Source organism: Gekko japonicus, unplaced genomic scaffold (genome assembly GCF_001447785.1).
Source record: "Gekko japonicus isolate JY-2015 unplaced genomic scaffold, Gekko_japonicus_V1.1 scaffold27, whole genome shotgun sequence".
Classification (NCBI taxonomy): domain Eukaryota; kingdom Metazoa; phylum Chordata; class Lepidosauria; order Squamata; family Gekkonidae; genus Gekko; species Gekko japonicus.
In genome coordinates this window covers 1469750-1488991 of record NW_015172002.1, presented here as the reverse complement: position 1 = coordinate 1488991, position 19242 = coordinate 1469750, and the positions used below count along the sequence as shown (strand labels likewise).

Sequence of the window (19242 nt, the reverse complement as noted above, 5' to 3'; positions counted from 1 at the left end):
TACATTCAAAAACCTTCTGGTTTAGAATCTCTCTGTATTAGCATGACAATATTGTTAATCTTGAAATTAAACCTTTAAAATTATTACTGTGATCAACTAGGATTATCTGATTATGGGAAATCTGGGGTAGTATTGTTTGTATAATAATTCTAATACTGTCCAGATAGTGTAGAAATGACGCTCTGTAGGATTTGAGTCACTTACTTTTTCTTCATCAGAATTTGTCTTGTTTCACAGATGGAGCAAGAGGCTGAGAGGCGTAGACAGCCACAAACCAAACAGGAACCAGAATCAGAAGAAGAAGAGGAAGAAAAGCAAGAAAAAGAAGAAAAAAGGGAAGAACCAGAAGAAGAAGAGCCGGAACAAAAACCCTGTCTTAAGCCAACACTCCGACCCATCAGCTCTGCTCCATCTGTTTCATCAGCAAGTGGCAATGCAACTCCTAATACCCCAGGGGATGAATCACCTTGTGGCATTATCATCCCACATGAAAATTCACCTGATCAGCAGCAGCCAGAGGAGTACAGGCCGAAAATAGGACTTAGTCTTAAACTGGGTAAGTGTTGTGTATTGCTACTTCTAAGCTGTGGGGTCTTGTGAGCAAAAATTCTACTTTGTGAGCTACTGGCATTAAAGTTGTCAGCAAGCAATTTGGCTACTGCATAAATTAGTTTGTGCTAGAGCCATCCTTCTTGAGCTAAGACAAAATGTGAGCTGGAGGCTAAAAAACTGTGGGCTAGCTCTCACTAACTCAGCTTAGAGGGAACACTGTTTTCACATTTTTTTTCTTTTCCCCTCTCTAAGGATTTGAAATAACAAAGTAATAACAAAAAATAACAAAACTACTCAGTGTTGCCATAATGAACTTCCTTGAGTCAGTTCTATGGGCTTTGCTGTACTTCCCAAAGCATAGTCACTTTTGATCCATTTCAAAAGCCAGAAGTTGTACAGCATCTCAACAAATGAGTAGAAAGGGCCAGAGTAGGGTGAAACTCCCTTTCTTCTTTTTGGTTAAAGTTATTTGTTCATACTTTTAACTGCAAAGACTTCACTTATACAATATTCAGAACTGGTGTTTAAATATATTAGAACCAATTTTAAACTTTTTAATATGTACAACCTTTTCCATTATATTGTAGGTGCCTGCAATAGTCCAAACCAGCCCAATGCTGTGAAAAGAAAGAAACTCACTGTGGACAGTGTGTTCAATAAATTTGAAGATGAAGACAGTGATGACATGCCCCGAAAAAGAAAACTTGTGCCACTGGATTATGGTGATGAAGACAAAGGCTCCTCCAAAGGCAGTGTAAATACTGAAGAGAAACGTAAACACATTAAGAGTCTTATTGAGAAAATCCCCACAGCCAAACCAGAGCTCTTTGCTTATCCTCTTGACTGGTCTATTGTGGATTCAGTGAGTATCAAACAATACAAAATCTGGAGTGCAGTCAGCAACATGAATTTATCATAGAAATTTGTCAGCTCTCAAGTTTGACATTGATTAGTGAATTGTCAAATACAGTACAAGTGATGCTTTGCTTTAATTAACAACAGCCCTGTGTTGCATAGGGTTGTGAATGATTATAGCTGATGATAGTTGTGACTGAGAATACCAGTCCACTAGCTCAGTTCATGACATTTATTTTCAGTCTTGATCCTGATTTCATATCTGCCTTGCCGAATGACTTGGAAATCTTTGCCTATTGCTGTATATAGTCCCAGACCCTCTGCAGTAAAATTATTACTTCAGCATACCCACAAATACACCACACGACCCCTCATCCATTTACTTTATGTAGGGGGAAAAGCTGCACAAAAATAATTCACTACCGTCAAGTCTTTCCTTGGTCATCTTTGTTTAGACTGAGAGACAGAGCGTGTAGGAGAGAAATGAAGATACAGGCAAGTTGTTGTTTGCAAGTGTCTATAGGGAGAGAAAGGAAAAAAAAGCAAAACTCCAGCTACCCGCACAGGTCTCTTGGTTAAGCATTAGCCTTTAACCCACCTATTTAAATAAATAGGTATATTACTACAAATTCAGTATAGGCATCTTTAAGATATTGAAGGAGCTGAAAGGTAATTTACAATCCAATAAAGAATAGCTACCAAATTACAGATCCCTTTAAATATTTCCTATGTCATTACCTGCTACAGTTTTAAAGCTTCCAAAATATCATCAGAAAGTAAACAGGTGTGCCTTTTTCAATTAAACTGGCTTTAGAGACTGATCTACTAGAGCTGTAACTGCTTAATTTACTGTTGACTGTCTTTCTGCACAAAATGTGGGATTAAGACAGTTTATAATATGCAAAACGCCTCAATAAAAATCAATATACACATATCCATATAGATAACTAATGGCGCCTTAAAGCCAAATACATTACTATAACCTGGCAAGATTTAGTATTGCAATTACAAGGCCAGTGTTTTCAACATTTTCTGATAATGAAAGATAAAAGTTTTAAAACATGAGGGGGTGGAGCCCGTCTACCATGAGTGGAGACGCATTAGATGAAGGGCAACTCTCCCCCTCCTGCTGCAGCCTGCTGTGCTTCCAGGTGTTAACAGACCCCAAGGAACAGCGTGTGGGTCAACGTGGGGGTCTGCAATGGGAGGATGCAGTCTCCAAAAATCACCCCATCATATCCTCACTCAAGCAGAAAATTCACTAGGATCTAAACCATAAACTGTAAGTTAAATTTAACAGTAATGCTGCCCGCCTTTGGAAGAGTCATGTGACAATTAGTATGTGTATACTGGATTATAGCTGCCAAGGCAATCTGATATTTAACATTTGTTAACTTCTGAGTACTCCTCTTCACAACTTTCAACTAGTCCACCAACCTCTATTCTAAATGTATGTCTAATTAGCAGGGGCATTCATTATCCATTAGAGGAATACCCTAGAAGAATAATTCTCAGACTTAAACTCAGTTGTGCTCACATTAAGTGATCATTTTACTGTTTAAAGCCTTTTAAAGCTTGCAGCCCAACTATGGGATTATTTCTTATGTGGCTGACTTTAGGCTCCTAGATGAAAAAATAAATGTTGCAATAAACAGAAAGCTAATGATGCTCTTGAAATGCCACTTTCTATTTTAGACATTAATGGAACGTAGAATAAGGCCATGGATCAACAAGAAGATAATAGAATATATTGGTGAAGAAGAAGCAACTCTAGTTGACTTTGTTTGCTCAAAGGTGAACATTCTTTTTATAAATTTATGTTGGGATGGCTTGTCCTTTTGGGTTGAAGGTGGTACATTTTGTTTTAGTCATTTCCTTTTCACAGTATTTCTCCAAAGGAAATGATTGACACAACATGTCTGTTTTCTTTTTTAATGTAGAAATATTTTACCAAATGCTGTTGGGTGGCAGACGTCAAGGTCAAAAAACTAATGTGGACATGCACCCCTTTACCCTAGAGGATTGTGTGCTGGTAATCTGCTGCAGTCATAGCCACCAAGCAGTGTGAGGAGCAAGTGGCAGTTGCCCTCTCATTCCCTTATTTCAAGTAGTTACAAAAGTGTTGGAATGCCCATTCAAAATCAAACAAAGGATTTTTTAAAATAACTTTTATTTATTTACTTTACATTTTGGCCCACCTTCTGACTCATTCAGTGTGGAGACTGTGCTTGATATTAAAAGCTATGGTCTTTTTGTTGTTGTTGGTTCTGGGTTTTGTAGAGTTTTGCTCCCTTTATGGATTAGTACTCTTAAGCCATATCTGTCTTTGCAGGTTATGGCTCATAGTTCGCCGCAGAGCATCTTGGATGATGTTGCTATGGTAAGCAGAAGGCAGAAAACATGCCAAATCCAGAATTTTGTTAACTTGTATAAATTTGTAACCTCTTCAATATATCTAAAAATAAAATTCACCAAATGCATTCAAAGTGATTTATTTATTTGATTTATATCCTGCCCTCCTCACCAAAGCAGGCTCAGGGTGGAGATATTTCTTATTAAGGTATAATTCCCTACTTTTTTCATTTGTTGCAGGTGCTAGATGAAGAAGCCGAAGTTTTTATAGTCAAAATGTGGAGATTATTGATATATGAAACAGAAGCCAAAAAGATTGGTCTGGTAAAATAAAGAATCATTTTGTTTTTAAGGGCTGCATTTCAATTTTTGTTTCCCACCACTGAAGAACTTTGAAGTTTCTCTGTCCTCAGACATTTGTGATACCTGTATTTTTAAATGTAGAAAATGTGAATTTTTTTCATCTTCTGTAACACTGAGACCCCCTCCCTGCCCTCTTCACTTCCCAGCTTCCTTGGTTGTACTTATCCAAATCCTGCATTTGGTGGTTTCTCACTAGGTACAGTTACAAATATGGTTTATAAACTGCAGCTGATGTACACAGTCTCTGATCTTCATCTTCTAAACTGTTTCTTGTAAATATTGTCCCATGTTTTAGAAAACATCTATGCTTACCGCTTACCAAAATAATTGAATTTTTATGTAAATACATCAGCCTCTTCTTTCCCTTATCCATTTTTAAAGATGGGAATAAACTTTAAGATTCTGAAAATGGATGGGAGTCATTGCTGGCACCATAGTTTTCACCTGCATGAATGTGGACTTGTTCTCTTGTTGGATTTGGTAAAAATAGAACAAACTTGCATTATTTGTAGATGAATCTGTAGGGGAAATGATGGTATTGCATCAACTCAGGCATCCTTGTAAAGCCATTGATAATTTCCTGCTCATTACATGAGGCCTTCTAGTCTTTAGATGACAGAATTTCACACATTGGAGTGTTTAAATCAAAGATAACTAGTATACACATTATTTGAGTTTTGCCCCTCATTCTAAAACAGATTTGACATTTTAAACATATGTTATCTTTTCTTGATTTAAAATAAAACTCATCAGCCAGTTTAGGATACTTGGGGAAAGAAAAGGTTTAAAGATGTAACGAGCACAACAGTTTACAAAGTTAAATCATATGTTTTCAAACAGTGGCGAGATTTGTTTTTATGTAAGCCATCAAGTCAGCTGTAACGATTCTTTTTGTACTGTAAGCTGTCTCTGTTGGATTGATAGAGGGTAATATTTCCTTCCCTCTTACTCTGTATGAGTTTTATACATACGCTGATGTAACAATGTACTGTAAACTGCATTTTTTATCTCATACACAAGTACAACTGTATGCTATGGGCCTTCTTGATTGCAGGATGAACACGTTCCAGGAAGCAACAATTGATCAGTTTTTTTAATGCCACTCTTCTGAATATCTCTTTACCTGAAGGATACAGGCTCATCTGTTTAGAAGGCATAACTATGACCCTGAGTTACTGAATTCTTGCATTATCTTGCAGAGGACATCTGAAAACTGTTCTTAACAAATGGGATCGTATCAAGGTTCCAACATGTAAATATTTCAGATATTAAAAATGTATATATTTGATCTGTACTATGGTTATTTGAATAATGTCTCAAGGTATGTCACCAGTTAACATTATTTCCTTTTAAAAACTAATGAATATTCATATTTTATTAATATGATTTTATTATGTGACCATTATGCCCTGCATCTTGGTTTGCTAGAGGCACGTGGTTGACCACTGTGGGAACTGAATCTTTTGTCTAATGCAACAGAGCTCCTTTTACAAATTTGTTAATAGCATGCAATCATTTTTGGTGCAAGATTAGAAATTTACACACTGGCTATACCTCCCTTTGTGAGGAGGGAATGGGAAAGAATTGTAAGGGTGCTACAGCTAGGGCTATGTAGGTCCAGCTACATATTTCTTACAGCAATATAAATCAAAGAATTGTTAGAATTGCCACCTCAAAGTAAAGATGCAAATCAGTATCTTTAAGTTTGTTTTGGTACGTGGCAATCTTTTAAAAGTAATAAATATAAGTAATGAACATCAGAACTACAGTAATTTTCATAACTGTTCAACTTTAAATGACAGAATTTTGTTTATCACACCAGTGAAAAATTAAAGCAGTTCTGCTAGGGTAAAAAAAAAAAAAACAGGTGGAGGTTTTTAAAGAGTGTAAGATTTCTACCACTTCTAATGAAACTCCTAGGTGTAATGTTGAGTTTATAACCTGTTTAGCTACTTGAGGCTGTCACTATATAAATAAATGATGGTTTGTTTTTACTGTACTTAGACACACACACACACACGCAATTGGGCAAATTCAGGCCAAATGCATAATTGATTTCATGCTCATTCTAAAAGTTTATTTCGTCTTTTTGAAACTGTTTATTTAAGAACATAAGAGAAGCCATGTTGGATCAGGCCAGTGGCCCATCCAGTCCAACACTGTGTCACAGTGGTCAAAATCCAGATGCCATCAGGAGGTCCACCAGCAGGGCCAGAACTCCAGAAGCCTTTCCACTGTTGCCCCCCCAGCACCAAGAATACAGAGCATCACTGCCCCAGACATATTGTTCCACCTATACCTTGTGGCTAACAGCCACTCATGGATTCCGTATGTTTATCTAATCTCCTCTTGAAGTTGTGTATGCTTGTAGCCACCTGTGACGTCCTCCTTATTGGGGAGGACTAGTTTCACTTTAAAAGTGTTCTTTGTTTTTCTTAACTGGGTAGATTCTGCTGCCACCAGGAAATTTTAAGGATTTCCAAACCTTTATGCTTCTATTGTTGCTCTTTTTAGTTTGGTAGACCGAGTTCAAGGCTTACGAGGAACTATGTGGTCCTGAGAAGTATTTCATTCAGAGCTGGTATAAACTTAAATAAAAGAGGATTTATTGAAATAAATACTAAATAAGAGGGTGATACAATGTAACTAGTAATGTGTAAATGATGTACAATTGCTTTGGTATCACACTCAATCTTTTCCCTCACTGACAGGGATCTTTTCATGTAACTTTGTAACACTTGTTTATCTCAATGCCATATATGTTCACTGTTTCACTCCAGTCTGTTATACATACTCATCCAACCAGATTCACTTCCAAAACCCCTCCCCCTCTCTGTCAACCACCAATCATACCACACTTGCCTCTCTCAACCACTCTAGTCTATCTACCACAGCCATGCAACCAAACTTTTAAAGAGACACACACACACAAAGACAAGGAATTGTTACACCACCACTACTTTCTGTGGCAGTGAATTTCATGTGTTAATTACTCTTTGGGTGAAGAAGTACTTTCTTTTATCTGTTCTAAGCCTACTGGTCATTAATTTAATCGAGTGCCCATGAGTTCTTGTAGTATGAGAAAGGGATAAAGTACTTCTTTCTCTACCTTCTCTATCCCATGCATAATTTTGTTAAGCTCTATCATGTCATCATTCAGTCACCATCTTTGCAAGCTAAAGAGCCCTAACTTCTTTAACCTTTCTTCATAGGGAAGGCATTCCATCCTTGTAATCATTTTAGCTGCCCTTTTTCCATTGCTGTATCTTTTTTGGGGAGCACTGACCAGAACTGTACACAATATTCCAAACTAGGAGTAAGGCCCATTGTGGGAAGAAATACAGCGAGCTCTAGAAAGAAGCTCCAGGTAAGTATCCTGGCTGTGGCTGGTGGGGGGGCAGAGGGAACGGGGAAAAAGAGGGAGGTGAGCCATGTTTATTTCCTTCTGCTTAGTTATAAGACAGGGCTGTCTCAAGTAATTTTGCTGCCCCGAGTGGGTAGTATGGGAGGAGAGCCGCATGGTAACAGATATGGTTCCATCCACCCCTGATTTATGTTGATTTGGGGCTATGGAGTGGCAGCTAAGGTAGAAAAGCACCTACTCCTATGCCATGTTTTCTGGGTTCCAAGAGTCTGGAAAGCAGTTCCATAGCCAGTTACATGATTGCCAACTCTGCATTGGGAAATACCTGTAGATTTGAGGGGTAGAGCCTGCGGAGGGCAGGGTTTTGGGTGAGAAGGGACCTCAGCAGAGTATAATGCCATAGAGTCCACTGCCTAAAGCAGCCATTGTCTCCAGGAGAACTGATCTTGGTCATCTGGAGATCAGTTGTAATAGCTGGGAAATTTCCTGTAGGGGAAATTATATGCTATGGATGGGGAACACAGTGATTTCTGGGAGATCTTCAGGCCCCACAGGGAGATTGGCAACCCCAGAGATGTATTTTACCTCAGGACACACTCAATGACTTGCAACAGCAAACTATTTAGAATGTTGGAGGTGAGGGCCAATCAGGCCGGATATGCAAACAACCTCTGTGTTCAAACTGGCTATTGGGGGGATGATGTACAGAATGGAGCAAGACCACCCCCCCAGGGGTGGGGGTGGCAAGGCCCAATCAACCTGCATATGCAAATGACCTTGAATGGCTAGCCCAATCAGGTAGAAGGAGAGTCATCGGGAACACGGCTAGCCTTTTATATATATATCTAGATGAGGCTGCATCAAAGATTTATGCAAGGGCATTATGATATTGGCTGATATGTTTTCAACCCCATTCCTAATCATCCCCAGCATAGTATGTTCTTATGATATGTTTTCAACCCCCTTCCTAATGATCCCCAGCATAGTATTTGCCTTTTTTATTGCAGTTGCACACTGAGTCAACATTTTCAGGGGGTTATCTACCATGACTCCAATATCTCTCCTGGCCAGTTACCACCAGTTTGGACCTCATCAATGTGTATTTATAGTTATGACTTTTGGGTCCAGTGTGCATTTGTCACATTAACGCCCACTCTCCCAGCCTCTATAACTTTTGTTCATCAATGTGCCTACTAATTTTATCTTTGATAACAGATTCCAGCCTGTAATTTTCTGGATCTCCTCTGGGACCTTTTTTAAGATGAAGGTTGCATTATCTACCTTCCAGACCTTGGGAATGGAGGCAGATTTTAGTGATTGATTGCTCATTTTTGTCAGGAGATCCACATTTGTGTTCTTTCAGAACTCTTGGATGTATGCCATCTGGGCCTGTTTATTTGTCAGTTTTTAATTCATCCATCAGTTGTAGGACTCCTTTCTCATCACCTGAATCCAACTCAAGTCTTTTGACACCACTCCTGAAATTGTCAGTTCTGGAGTGGGCAAGGACCTCCCATCTTCCACAGTGAAACCAGGCAAAAAATGCATTCAGCTTCTCTGCCATTTCCCTATCCTTTAGAAATCCTTTCATCCCTTGGTCATCCAAGGGCCCTGCTGCCTCCCTGGCTGGTTTTCAGCTTATGCATTTGAAGAAATTTTTATTATTGTTCTTGATGTTTTTTGCAATATGTTCCTCATAGCCCTTTTTTGCCTGTCTGATCACTGACTTGCAATTTATTTGCCGAAGCCTTTTCTCCCTTTTATGTACCGCACTCAGATTAACCTTTCACCACTTGAAATAATACTTCTTACCTTTTACTGCTTCTATTACTTTATTCATTAACCATGCAGGCCTTTTTGTACCTATTTGTACCTTTCCTAACCTGCGGTATACATTTTAACTGAGCTTCCAGTATTGTAGTTTTAAATAGTCTCCAAGGTTCCTGAAGAGATTTGACCCTCCTTACCTTTCCCTTCAGTTTCTTTTTCACAAGCCCCTTCATTTGAGAGAAGTTAGGTAAATGTAAAGGTTTCCCTTGCTTGAAATAAATCTACAAAGGGGACCAGCAATTTAAAGATACAACAATAATGGAAGAAATTGCTGTTAGGTTCACACAATAGCACTGTATAGACAAAAATGAATAAATAAACTTGTTGAGATGACGTTCAATGATGTTTGTAATTTCTATATTTTCAGGACAAAGGACGTCTGACACTGACACAATCACCCATCTTCAGTGTCAGACGTCCTTTGTCCTGAAAATATAGACAACAAGTTTATTTATTCATTTTTGTCTATACAGTGCTATTGTGTGAACCTAACAGCAATTTCTTCCCTTGCTTGAAAGCCAGTCGAATCCGACTCTAGGGATGTTTCCAAGCCGAAGAACCAGCGCTGTCTATGTTTCCAAGCCGAAGAACCAGCGCTGTCCAAAGACATTTCCATGGTCGTGGCCAGCATAACTAGCCAAGGCGCACAGAAAGTGGTACCTATTTATCTACTTGCAATTTCTTGCTTTTGAACTGCTAGGTTGGCAGGAGCTGGAACCACAGACGGGAGCTCACTACGTCTTACGGCACTCGGGTCTCGAACTGCTTAACCTCCGCCCTTCCAGCCTGTAGTTCAACATCTCAACCACTTGAGCCACCACAGCTCCTTGAGAGAAGTTACCCCTTCTTAAATTAAATGTAGTTGTGTTGGTCTTTTGGGGCAACTCCCTATTTACAGAAATGATAAACTTAATAGCACTATGGTCACTGTTCCCAACTTGTGCTCTCACATTTACATCTCTCACCAGGTCTTGAGCATTACTTAGGACTAAGTCCAGGATCATCTCCCCCTTGGTAGGTTCAGTGACCATCTGCTCCATGGCACATTCATTGAGAGTATCTAGAAACCCAATCTCTTTCTCCTGACTTGAACACATATTGACCCAATTGATGTGTGGGTAGTTAAAATTATCTGTGATGACAGTAACAGCACAATTTACATTGAGATCGCCCTACTCTGCTGTTTTCTTTGAGACTTGGGCTCTCTTGCTCTGTCTCACACATGCACACATGTATGTGTATTAAAAGTGGGGCACGTTAGGATAAGGGGAAAGGAGGATTAAAAGGAAATTATTTTTGCTTATACTGAAAAAGTTTTTTTAAGATTAGATTTCTCAATGCCTATCTGGGATTTTATTTTCTTTCAAAAAGACCCTAATTAGGAATTAGAACACTTAGATTGGATTCCATTGTTTAATTACTGGAAGTAGATGGCTAAGTATTTAAAAATACATTTATATCCCATTTATTCCAGTTCAATAGGTCTCCGTCTCTGGCTTGCCCTTCTTCACTTCCTCTTTGCTTCTGATGTACTACTGATTTTGCCCAGTCTGAAATCAACAGATTATTTCACTTGGAGCGACCCCCCCTCCCCCCCATTTAAAAGATGAAGTTAAAAAAAGAAACCTAACATCACAGTTTGCAATCTTTATTAGTGGAAAGGAACAGGAGCCCAGTAGCACCTATCAAAATTTGTGACAGATATTACACTTTCATGAGTCACTGCTCACTTCTTCAGATACAGCTAGAATATGACTCCATTGGTCTTTATATCTTGGAGAGTGGTGTGATTTCAGATGCCAAATGACTATAGCAGCTGTTGGTAATGAAACAGAAAATACCAGGTCATAATTCAGTCCTGGAGGATGCAATGAACATTATCAGTTGCAATTCAACAGTCTCTCTAATCTCCCTTTGAAATTCCTTTGTAAGAGAACGGCTACTCTAAGGTCAGCAACTGAATGTCCTGGAAAGTTAAATGTTCCCCCACTGGTTTTTGAATGTTGTGGTTTCTAATGTCAGACTTATGTCCATTTATTCTTTATATTCTCCTGGACTCAGTCCTCCTGGACCAAATCAAGAGCTAGGTTTCCTGTCTCATTACCAGTGCTGGTATCTCCACGCCTACTACATAAATCAAGCTTGCTATTGTTATTCACCTGCTATTGCCATTCAGCATTTATAAAGTTTGTCAAATCTTTGGTACCTCATGTTACATTTTATGGCACACATGGCCCCACCCAACAAAGTGATGTTTATATCAGATCCGGCCCTCGCAAGAAATGAGTTTGACACCTTTGTCTTAGATTCTCAAGTTCACTGGACTGTATATTTCTGACATACAGAGCCACTCCACCTCTGACCCTCCCTGTCCTTCCAATATAATTTATATCCAGGAGTCGCTGTATCCCACTGATTATCCCAATCCCACCAAGTTTCTGAAATGCCCACAATATTTTATGTTCTCTGACACTAAGCACTCCAGCTTCCGCATTTCACTGGATGGGCCTTTGGCCTGATCCAACATTGGCATCTCACTTCAGACACTTCTAGTATTTGCATATGAACATCTATAATTCTCTAGACGTTAGGCCTGCAACCTTCCTCCTGTGGCCTCTAGGCCTTGTCACACAATCAATATTGTTTGTCACCCTCTCAGTGGCCAGTCCTAATCCACTTCCCTCTAGAACAGTTACCTCTTCATCTCTTAGAGATGAGCCACCCCAAACCAGAGACATTTCTTTTCCTGTCAGCTTTCCTGCAGGATTTAGTTTAAAAACTGCTCTGCCACCTTTTTGATTTTAAGCACCAGCAGCCTGGTTCCTTTTCAGGACAAGTCTCTCTTGTACGGGTCCTGCTTGTTCCAAAAAGCATCCCAGTGCCTGACAAACCATTCTTCCCTACTCCATCATCTCATCTACGCATTGTGACTCCTAATTTGTGCCTTTGTGTATTATTTCATTATACCCTGACTTTCTCCCGATGGAGATCCAAAGTGGCTTACATTGTTCTTGTCTCCTCTATTTTATCCTCATAACAACCCTGTGAGCTAGGTTAGGTTGAATGGGTGTGATTGGCCCAAGGTCACATTACACCATTGCAAGACTTGTATGAAGGCTGTGGGACTAATAGAAGTCCACCAAGGAAGTCCAGGCTTGCTATGCAGAGGCAGGCAATGGCAAACTTACCTCTGTTTGTCTCTGTCTTGAAAACCTGTTGGGCCGCCATAAATTGGCTGCAACTTCACTGCATTATGTATCCTAAATAGATGGCAACACCTGTCATAGAATTCACAGACAAATAGTATTTACTTTCTGCATCAAAGCAATTTGTGCTAGCCAGTCTGGGCATTTGTGATGTTAAACTGTTTGCGCTGAGGCAGTAAACTTTAACGGACACAAGTGCTACACGCAATGGTGCTCTGCTTGCTTCTCAAACCATTTTAAATGCTGCATTTCTGTGTATGCTCACCTGAGAGTAAACCCAGGTAGATACAGTAGAGCTCACTTGCGCCAAAGCATGCTGAGGAGGAGGAGGGATCTTCCAGATGCACTGTAATGTGTCTTAGTAAAACTGGCAGCAGAAATTGTTTCCCGTAGGGGGAAGAAAGCTTCTGTTACTAATACGGTGTTAACTCAAGAAAATTAGACAGGCTGCATGGAATACTACTGGCGGTCACCTTACATAACAACATTCAAGAAACCATTAGATTTAGAGCCCACGCAGCGACGATACGCTGGAACCCCCCCCCCCCCCCCCCCCAGAAGTTTTTGTTGCTGCTGTTGTATGCGCCGCTAACTTTGCGCTACGCATGCGCGTCATTCCTTCCTACGGCTGCCGCTGTTGTTGCCAAGGCAGGGCGGGGCTCTGCTTTCCGTCAACCGGTGCCGGCGACTAGAAGTTCGGGTAATGCGCAGGCGCATACCGCGATGAACCATAGAGCAGGCGGAGGTGAAGGGTTGATCTAAAGGAACAGGAGGATTGAGGCGTTGGGTGGAGCCTTGGCCGGAAGCGTTAGGGGAGGGGTGTACGCTGAATTCTGGTCGGAAGGGGGGCAAACCGGCGGGCCGGCTTTGAGGGGGGCAGGTAAGCGGCGGCTTTGGGGAGGGGCTGAAGGGGGGGGGGAGGTAAGGCGGCAGCCCTCGGGAGTCCTCCTTTCCTCGGCCATAGTGGGAAATGACCGATACACCTCCCCCAATTCCTCCCCTCAGTCGCCCTTTACACGCGTATTTATATCCTATGGAGCGTAGTAGGCTCTGACCAACTCCCTGCCCTAAAGTGGGGGGTCTTCTTCGTAGTTTCCTTGTACTCTGCGGTTTTAAATTTTAAAATAAAGACCATTCCCCCTTCTCCTCTCCATGCACTACCGGATTCCTGATAACTTGGACTAAAATGCCTGTCCTAACCCACGTGTGAAAGTGCCTGAAAGAGAGGGAAGAAGTTTCCACTTCTTGACCACTCGTGTACTTGTGAGCATTATTGAAATCAATCTTGGGAATGTGCCCAGAAAATACCAGTTTGTGAATAAGTTAGACCTTGGTTGAAGTTCAAGGTTTTAATTTTTTTTACTGATATAGTCTCTATGCTTTTAGCAGCTCTACAGCTGCTAAATTTGTCCTTTGCAGTTTTCCTCTATACTGAGATGTGTTGTTTTTAATGTAATTTTTTTTTATTTTGAGATTACAAACTATAAACAGAAACACTTTGAGCAGTAGTACAATATATTAAGTTAAGATCAGTATGTTGAACTATACACAGTTGCAAGGTACACAGTAAGAAGAGGAGGAGATTGGATTCATACCCAACCCTTCACTACCCAAAGGTGTCTCAGAGCGGCTTACAATCTCCTTTCCCTTCCCCTCCCTACAACAGACACCCTGTGAGGTAGGTGGGGCTGAGAGAGCTCTTGACAGAAACTGCTCTTTTTCAAGAACAGCTCTTATCAGAACTATGGCTTGCCCAAGGTCATCCAGCCAGGTGCAAGTGGAGGAGTGGGGAATCAAACCCAGTTCTCCCAGATTAGAGTCCGCGCACTTAACCACTACACTTTAAACTTTAAACACCAAGTATAACTATGTGATAACAAAGAGTCCAGAAAAAATAATTCTGTATTATCAATTTGTACATAAGAACATAAGAGACGCCAATGTTGGATCAGGCCAAAGGCCCATCCAGTCCAACACTCTGTGTCACACAGTGGCCAGAAATACCAGTGCCATCAGGAGGTCCAGCAGTGGGGCCAGGACATTAGAAGCCCTCCCACTGTTGACCCCACCCCCCAAAGCACCAAGAAGACAGCATCACTTGCCCCAGAGCCCCTATCTATACCTTGTGGCTAATAGGCTCTGATGGACCTCTGCTCCAGATGCTTATCTAATTCCCTTTTGAATTCCCTTTTGTAAGGTAGACTAGATAAATTATTCATATCATGGTTGAAGAATTAAAAGTATGATAAAAGGCTATAGTAACGGTTGGTTGACTGGATTTTATTTAATGTGTAGCTATTTATCAAAAAATCTGACACAGGGAATTATTGTTCCATGAAATTGGAATTATACAACTGAGACTCCAACTGAGATTTGATCTGAGATTTTCTCGATCAAGAAATGGTCCCATAACCTTCTATGCCATGGGGGCATTGCTGGGGGGTGCTTATGTTTCCATTTAGATGCAATTGTAACTTTGTTGAATTTCTGTCTGTGACACAGATTTTCTTCCAAGGAAAAAATAGTAGCCCTAAATCCTGATACTATCTTATGACAGAATAGGCAAGGAACTCTGATTCTGCCTCTGCAAATGAGAGATGCTGGCACTTCATTTAGCAGAATATTATATCTATATCAGTGCCATTCAAAAGCTGTTTGGCTGCTTTTACCTACACAGAATAACACAGTGAAGAGTAGCAAATTACTATCCGGTACTTGTCAGCAGGGATCTTGAAGTAGTTTCTACAGTAGAAGTTATTAATGAGATGAGAGTAATGCTAATATCATGCTGGTTTGCTCATTTTTCTAGCTGACAGTCAATAAAAATTTGGACTTGGATTTTAAAGTGGGTTTCTTTGGGAGAGGGAATTGTTTGAATGAGAAGGAGTTTTTGACTCTAAGCAGTGTTGTGACCAGTGTTCCCTCTAAGCTGAGTTAGTGTGAGCTAGCTCACAATTTTTTAGCCTCTGGCTCAAACATTTTTGTCTTAGTTCAGGAAGGAGGGCTCCAGAACAAACTAATTGATGCAGCAGCCAAATCGCCCGCTCACAACTTGAATGCCAGTCGCTCACAATATAGAATTTCTGCTCACAAGACTCTACAGCTTAGAGGGAACATTGGTTGTGACTGTTATTGGCATTATGTTGTAAAACACTTCTGCTGGAGGTAAACTCAAAGAAACGGTCTTACTTAGAATAGATCCTCTCCAAAAGAGAACATAATTTCATTTCTTGTAGCATCCTAGTCTGTCCATACAGTCTTTTAATGCCTTCCTTGTCCCACATCCCTGTAGTTGTTTCCAACATAGATCATATTTACTCAAAAGGAAGATGACCCTGAATGTAAGACAACCCCCTCAAAAATGTTAAACAGGTATGTTGCTGGACATAACTGCTGTAACTTGTATGCAAATAGAAGATGATCTCTCTCTCTCTTTTTCTTGGCATACCTGGCGGGAGGAAACCTAGTCTTGCATTTGAGTAAATACTGTATTTTTTCAGGGTTGTTAGGAACCATGTTCTGCCCCATTAATAGAGGCTTAATGTATTCACATGGGCCCGTGAAGGTTTTCATGACATGGTATGAGGCAAAGCACCCTAATTTCCCTCAAGGGTTAACATGATTATTAGTAGGCCTACTCCAGCTCACAGGCTGGAAGAAGATTTGGGCCTTCTTGCAGACACCATCCTTCTCTCTTTCAAGGTCAGATTCAGGAATGTGGCAGATTCAGGAATGTGGCAATCAGTTAATCATGAGAACCTGTGCTCAGTTGTGTAACCAGATGGGAGGGGAGAAATTAGGAGCAGATATTAGCTACATTGTGCAGCGCCACAACTACTAAAATATGTTTTACCTGCATGTGAGCTAATTAATAATGATAGTTATTAATGGTGGTTAGCTTTTTCTAGGTTTCTACCTGGTTTCTATAAATACAGTGCCAACTACTGAGTAAGTGCTCCAACACCACTTGCAAGGACTTCCCATTTCAGTTTGTTAAATCAGTGTAGAACAACTGTGGACTCCTTTTAAAAACATTTGCAACATGAATATAATATCTGCCTCCTTCACTTATCCCCATGCATGTTCCCCAGCCACTACACTCTCACTGTATTCTTTCTGACAACTTTTACTAAACTATTGACAGAAGAACAGAAAGGGGTAGGGGCTATTTAACTGCTACCAAAAGCTGGCATCTCATTGTCTTTGTTCCTGTTTTATAACATTTTATTTCTATCCTGTCATTCCTATGTTTTATGTTCAGATTTCTAATTTTTTTCACTATTACATTCCTTTACAAGGGCCTAATGTTGTTACATAGGTATGGCAATTTATAAAGTGAACTTAAAAGGACAACAAGGAAGAAACTTTGAGCCTAATCCTGTGAGTGTTTGCTTGAACACAATAAATGTACTTACTGCCAAGTATGTAGGCAGAGGGTTGAAGCACTAAAAATGCAGGTTTTTTGATGCAGTGCTAGTCCTCTTTTTTGGTATAGCCTTTAATGACTATGAATAAATACAGAGTCATCTTCAGCTTTTTGTTCTTTTAGTATAACTTCCTTATTTCACTACTTTTGAAACATTCTTGCCCTGGCTTTATTGTACAAACTCTAATAATATGTTGTAATTGTGCACTTGCCTTCATTGGTCTAACTATTCAGTGTTATCCCACTAAAGAATTAAAAATATTTCAATTGTATTTTTGTCATATGGACTAAAGTCAAAACAGAGGGACATTGAGCTTTCAGTTAGCTGACCACTGTTCTACAGATTTCTGAATTTTGTGCAATTTATCCTGGACATTCTTTCATTAAAGCTTTGCCAGTCTTATGAATGGGTGAAATAAGGATATTTTTCTCAGCAGCTAACCTACTAATTTTACTACTCAGTCAGAAACTGAAGGAATTGCCATTTTTGATTGCCTTATCAAAGCATCAGTTCATGGTGATAGTGAGAAAAAAGCATTTATGTCAGTGGGCTTTGCAGTACCATTTATTTATTTATTTCCTTCCATTTCTATCCCATCCTCCCTGCGAAGCATGCTCAGGGTGGGTTCCAACCTATAATAATCTGCTGAGTGCAGATTTACATCATAAAGACAGAATAACAAAATACATACAATAAAATAAATAAAATACTAATACTTTAAAATAGACCTCAACAGACACATCAGAGCGACCCATAGGGGGAAGGAAGGGGAAGAGAAGATTGAATTGGATACCCGCTGCCTCAACTGAAGGCCTGGCAGAAGAGCTCTGTCTTGCAGGCCCTGCAGAACTGTAGAAGCTCTCGCAGGGCCCTGATCTCATATGGGAGCTCATTCCACCAGGCAGGGGCCAGGGCCGGAAAAACCCTGGCCCTAGTTGAGGCAAGTTGGATATCCCTAGGGCCAGGGACCACCAGCAGATGTTGATTCAAAGAGTACGTTGCCCTCTGGGGCTCATATGGGGAGAGGCAGTCTCAAAGATATGCAGGCCCATGGCCGTATAGGGCTTTAAAGGTAAGCACCAGCACCTTGAAATGGATCCCGTATTCAATAGGCAGCCAGTGCAGTTCACACAGCACCAGGCAGATGTGGGCCCGCTTTTATTATCGTTTTAAAATCTCAGATGAGAAGTATAAATGCAATAAGCAGGAAATCATTTGGCCCTTTTTCCTGGTCTCCATTTGGTTAGCTGGTTGCTGCCTTAGTACCATTTCCTGTGGGCCTGTACTTGATCTCAGATGAGTTCCTTTCCTAGCAGCAAAGTAGTATGTGCGCCAATTGGTATCAGAGAGAAACCCCAGATGGCTGAATTGAAGTAATTCAAGTGCTACCAAGCACTTAATTGGATAATTGCTTTGGCTCAGGTTTTAAGTATTTTAGTGCTAGGCTAATGCCTAATTGATGTTTTAGAAACAGTAGTTTTGTGTTCAAGTCTTGCAAAACACTTTTCACATTTTGCACCTGCTTGCCTTGTCTTAAATTATATTTTTTCCCCTGATATTTTAAGATTTCCCCTGGCCTTGGGAGTTCTTATGCTGTTTGTTACATTTCATTGTTAGACCTTGGAGTGGAGAATATAAGAACACATTTAAAAAAATGTATTCTCATTGATCTTTAAACCTATATTTAGTATTTTAGACCTGCATAGTATGTAGGTGATGGGTCCTGAATTCATAAATGCATGCCTTGCATTCCACATTTGAATGTATTTATCTTAGTACCCCCTTTTTTTGGGGGGGGGGAGTTGGAAATGAATGTATTGAACAAAGTGCATCTTACTTCCAAGTAAATATGTAAAACATTGCATCTAAGTATCATTGCATTCCATGCCTTCAGTCATGCTGTACTCTATGCCTGAAACAGTCTTTGTTATCTCATCAATAGACCATTTTCCTCACTCATCCTTAGATCTTTAGGTGAGCCTTTCTTCAACCAGCCTTCTCTACCTTTTTTAACATGAACCTCTATTGCCAGTGGCTCAAATTCTCTTGGCAGTTGTTAATATTGACCTCTTTACGTAAACTGTTGTCTTCTAAATTCTGAACATCACATAGCCTAGAATTGATACTATATATCAGACTTCCAGATATCAAGATTTAAGATTGTACCTATGACCTTTTTGGAAAGTTTATTTAGCTACAAATTTTGAGAACAATTTTTTATGATAGGATTTGGGAGGTGAGAGGTATGTGAAATATGCAGTTAGTCATACAGCAGGTTTGTTTGGATACATTC

General features: G+C 40.1%; 2 protein-coding genes across 7 annotated transcripts in view; both read left to right on the top strand.

The window, feature by feature from the left end:
* Positions 1–5313, top strand: part of RBM25 (RNA binding motif protein 25) — a 36692-nt gene extending 31379 nt beyond the window's left edge. For 2 of the 4 annotated variants that reach the window (XM_015420079.1, XM_015420076.1), the window contains 6 exons: positions 238–556; positions 1140–1414; positions 3103–3201; positions 3740–3787; positions 4000–4083; positions 5177–5313. In XM_015420079.1, coding sequence (XP_015275565.1) covers positions 238–556; positions 1140–1414; positions 3103–3201; positions 3740–3787; positions 4000–4083; positions 5177–5206 — 855 coding nt within the window. In that variant the 3' untranslated portion in view covers positions 5207–5313. Of the gene's footprint in view, positions 1–237; positions 557–1139; positions 1415–3102; positions 3202–3739; positions 3788–3999 lie in introns of all 4 variants that reach the window. The other 2 variants (XM_015420080.1, XM_015420078.1) reach the window with 1 other exon arrangement.
* An 8010-nt stretch (positions 5314–13323) lies between these two features.
* The window catches only part of PSEN1 (presenilin 1), a 46238-nt gene continuing 40319 nt past the window's right edge, over positions 13324–19242 (top strand). Inside the window, exon 1 of one of the 3 annotated variants that reach the window (XM_015420087.1) lies at positions 13324–13402. The gene's annotated coding sequence lies outside the window, so the exon portion shown is untranslated. Of the gene's footprint in view, positions 13403–15816; positions 15895–16838; positions 16903–19242 lie in introns of those variants that run through there. The other 2 variants (XM_015420089.1, XM_015420088.1) reach the window with 2 other exon arrangements.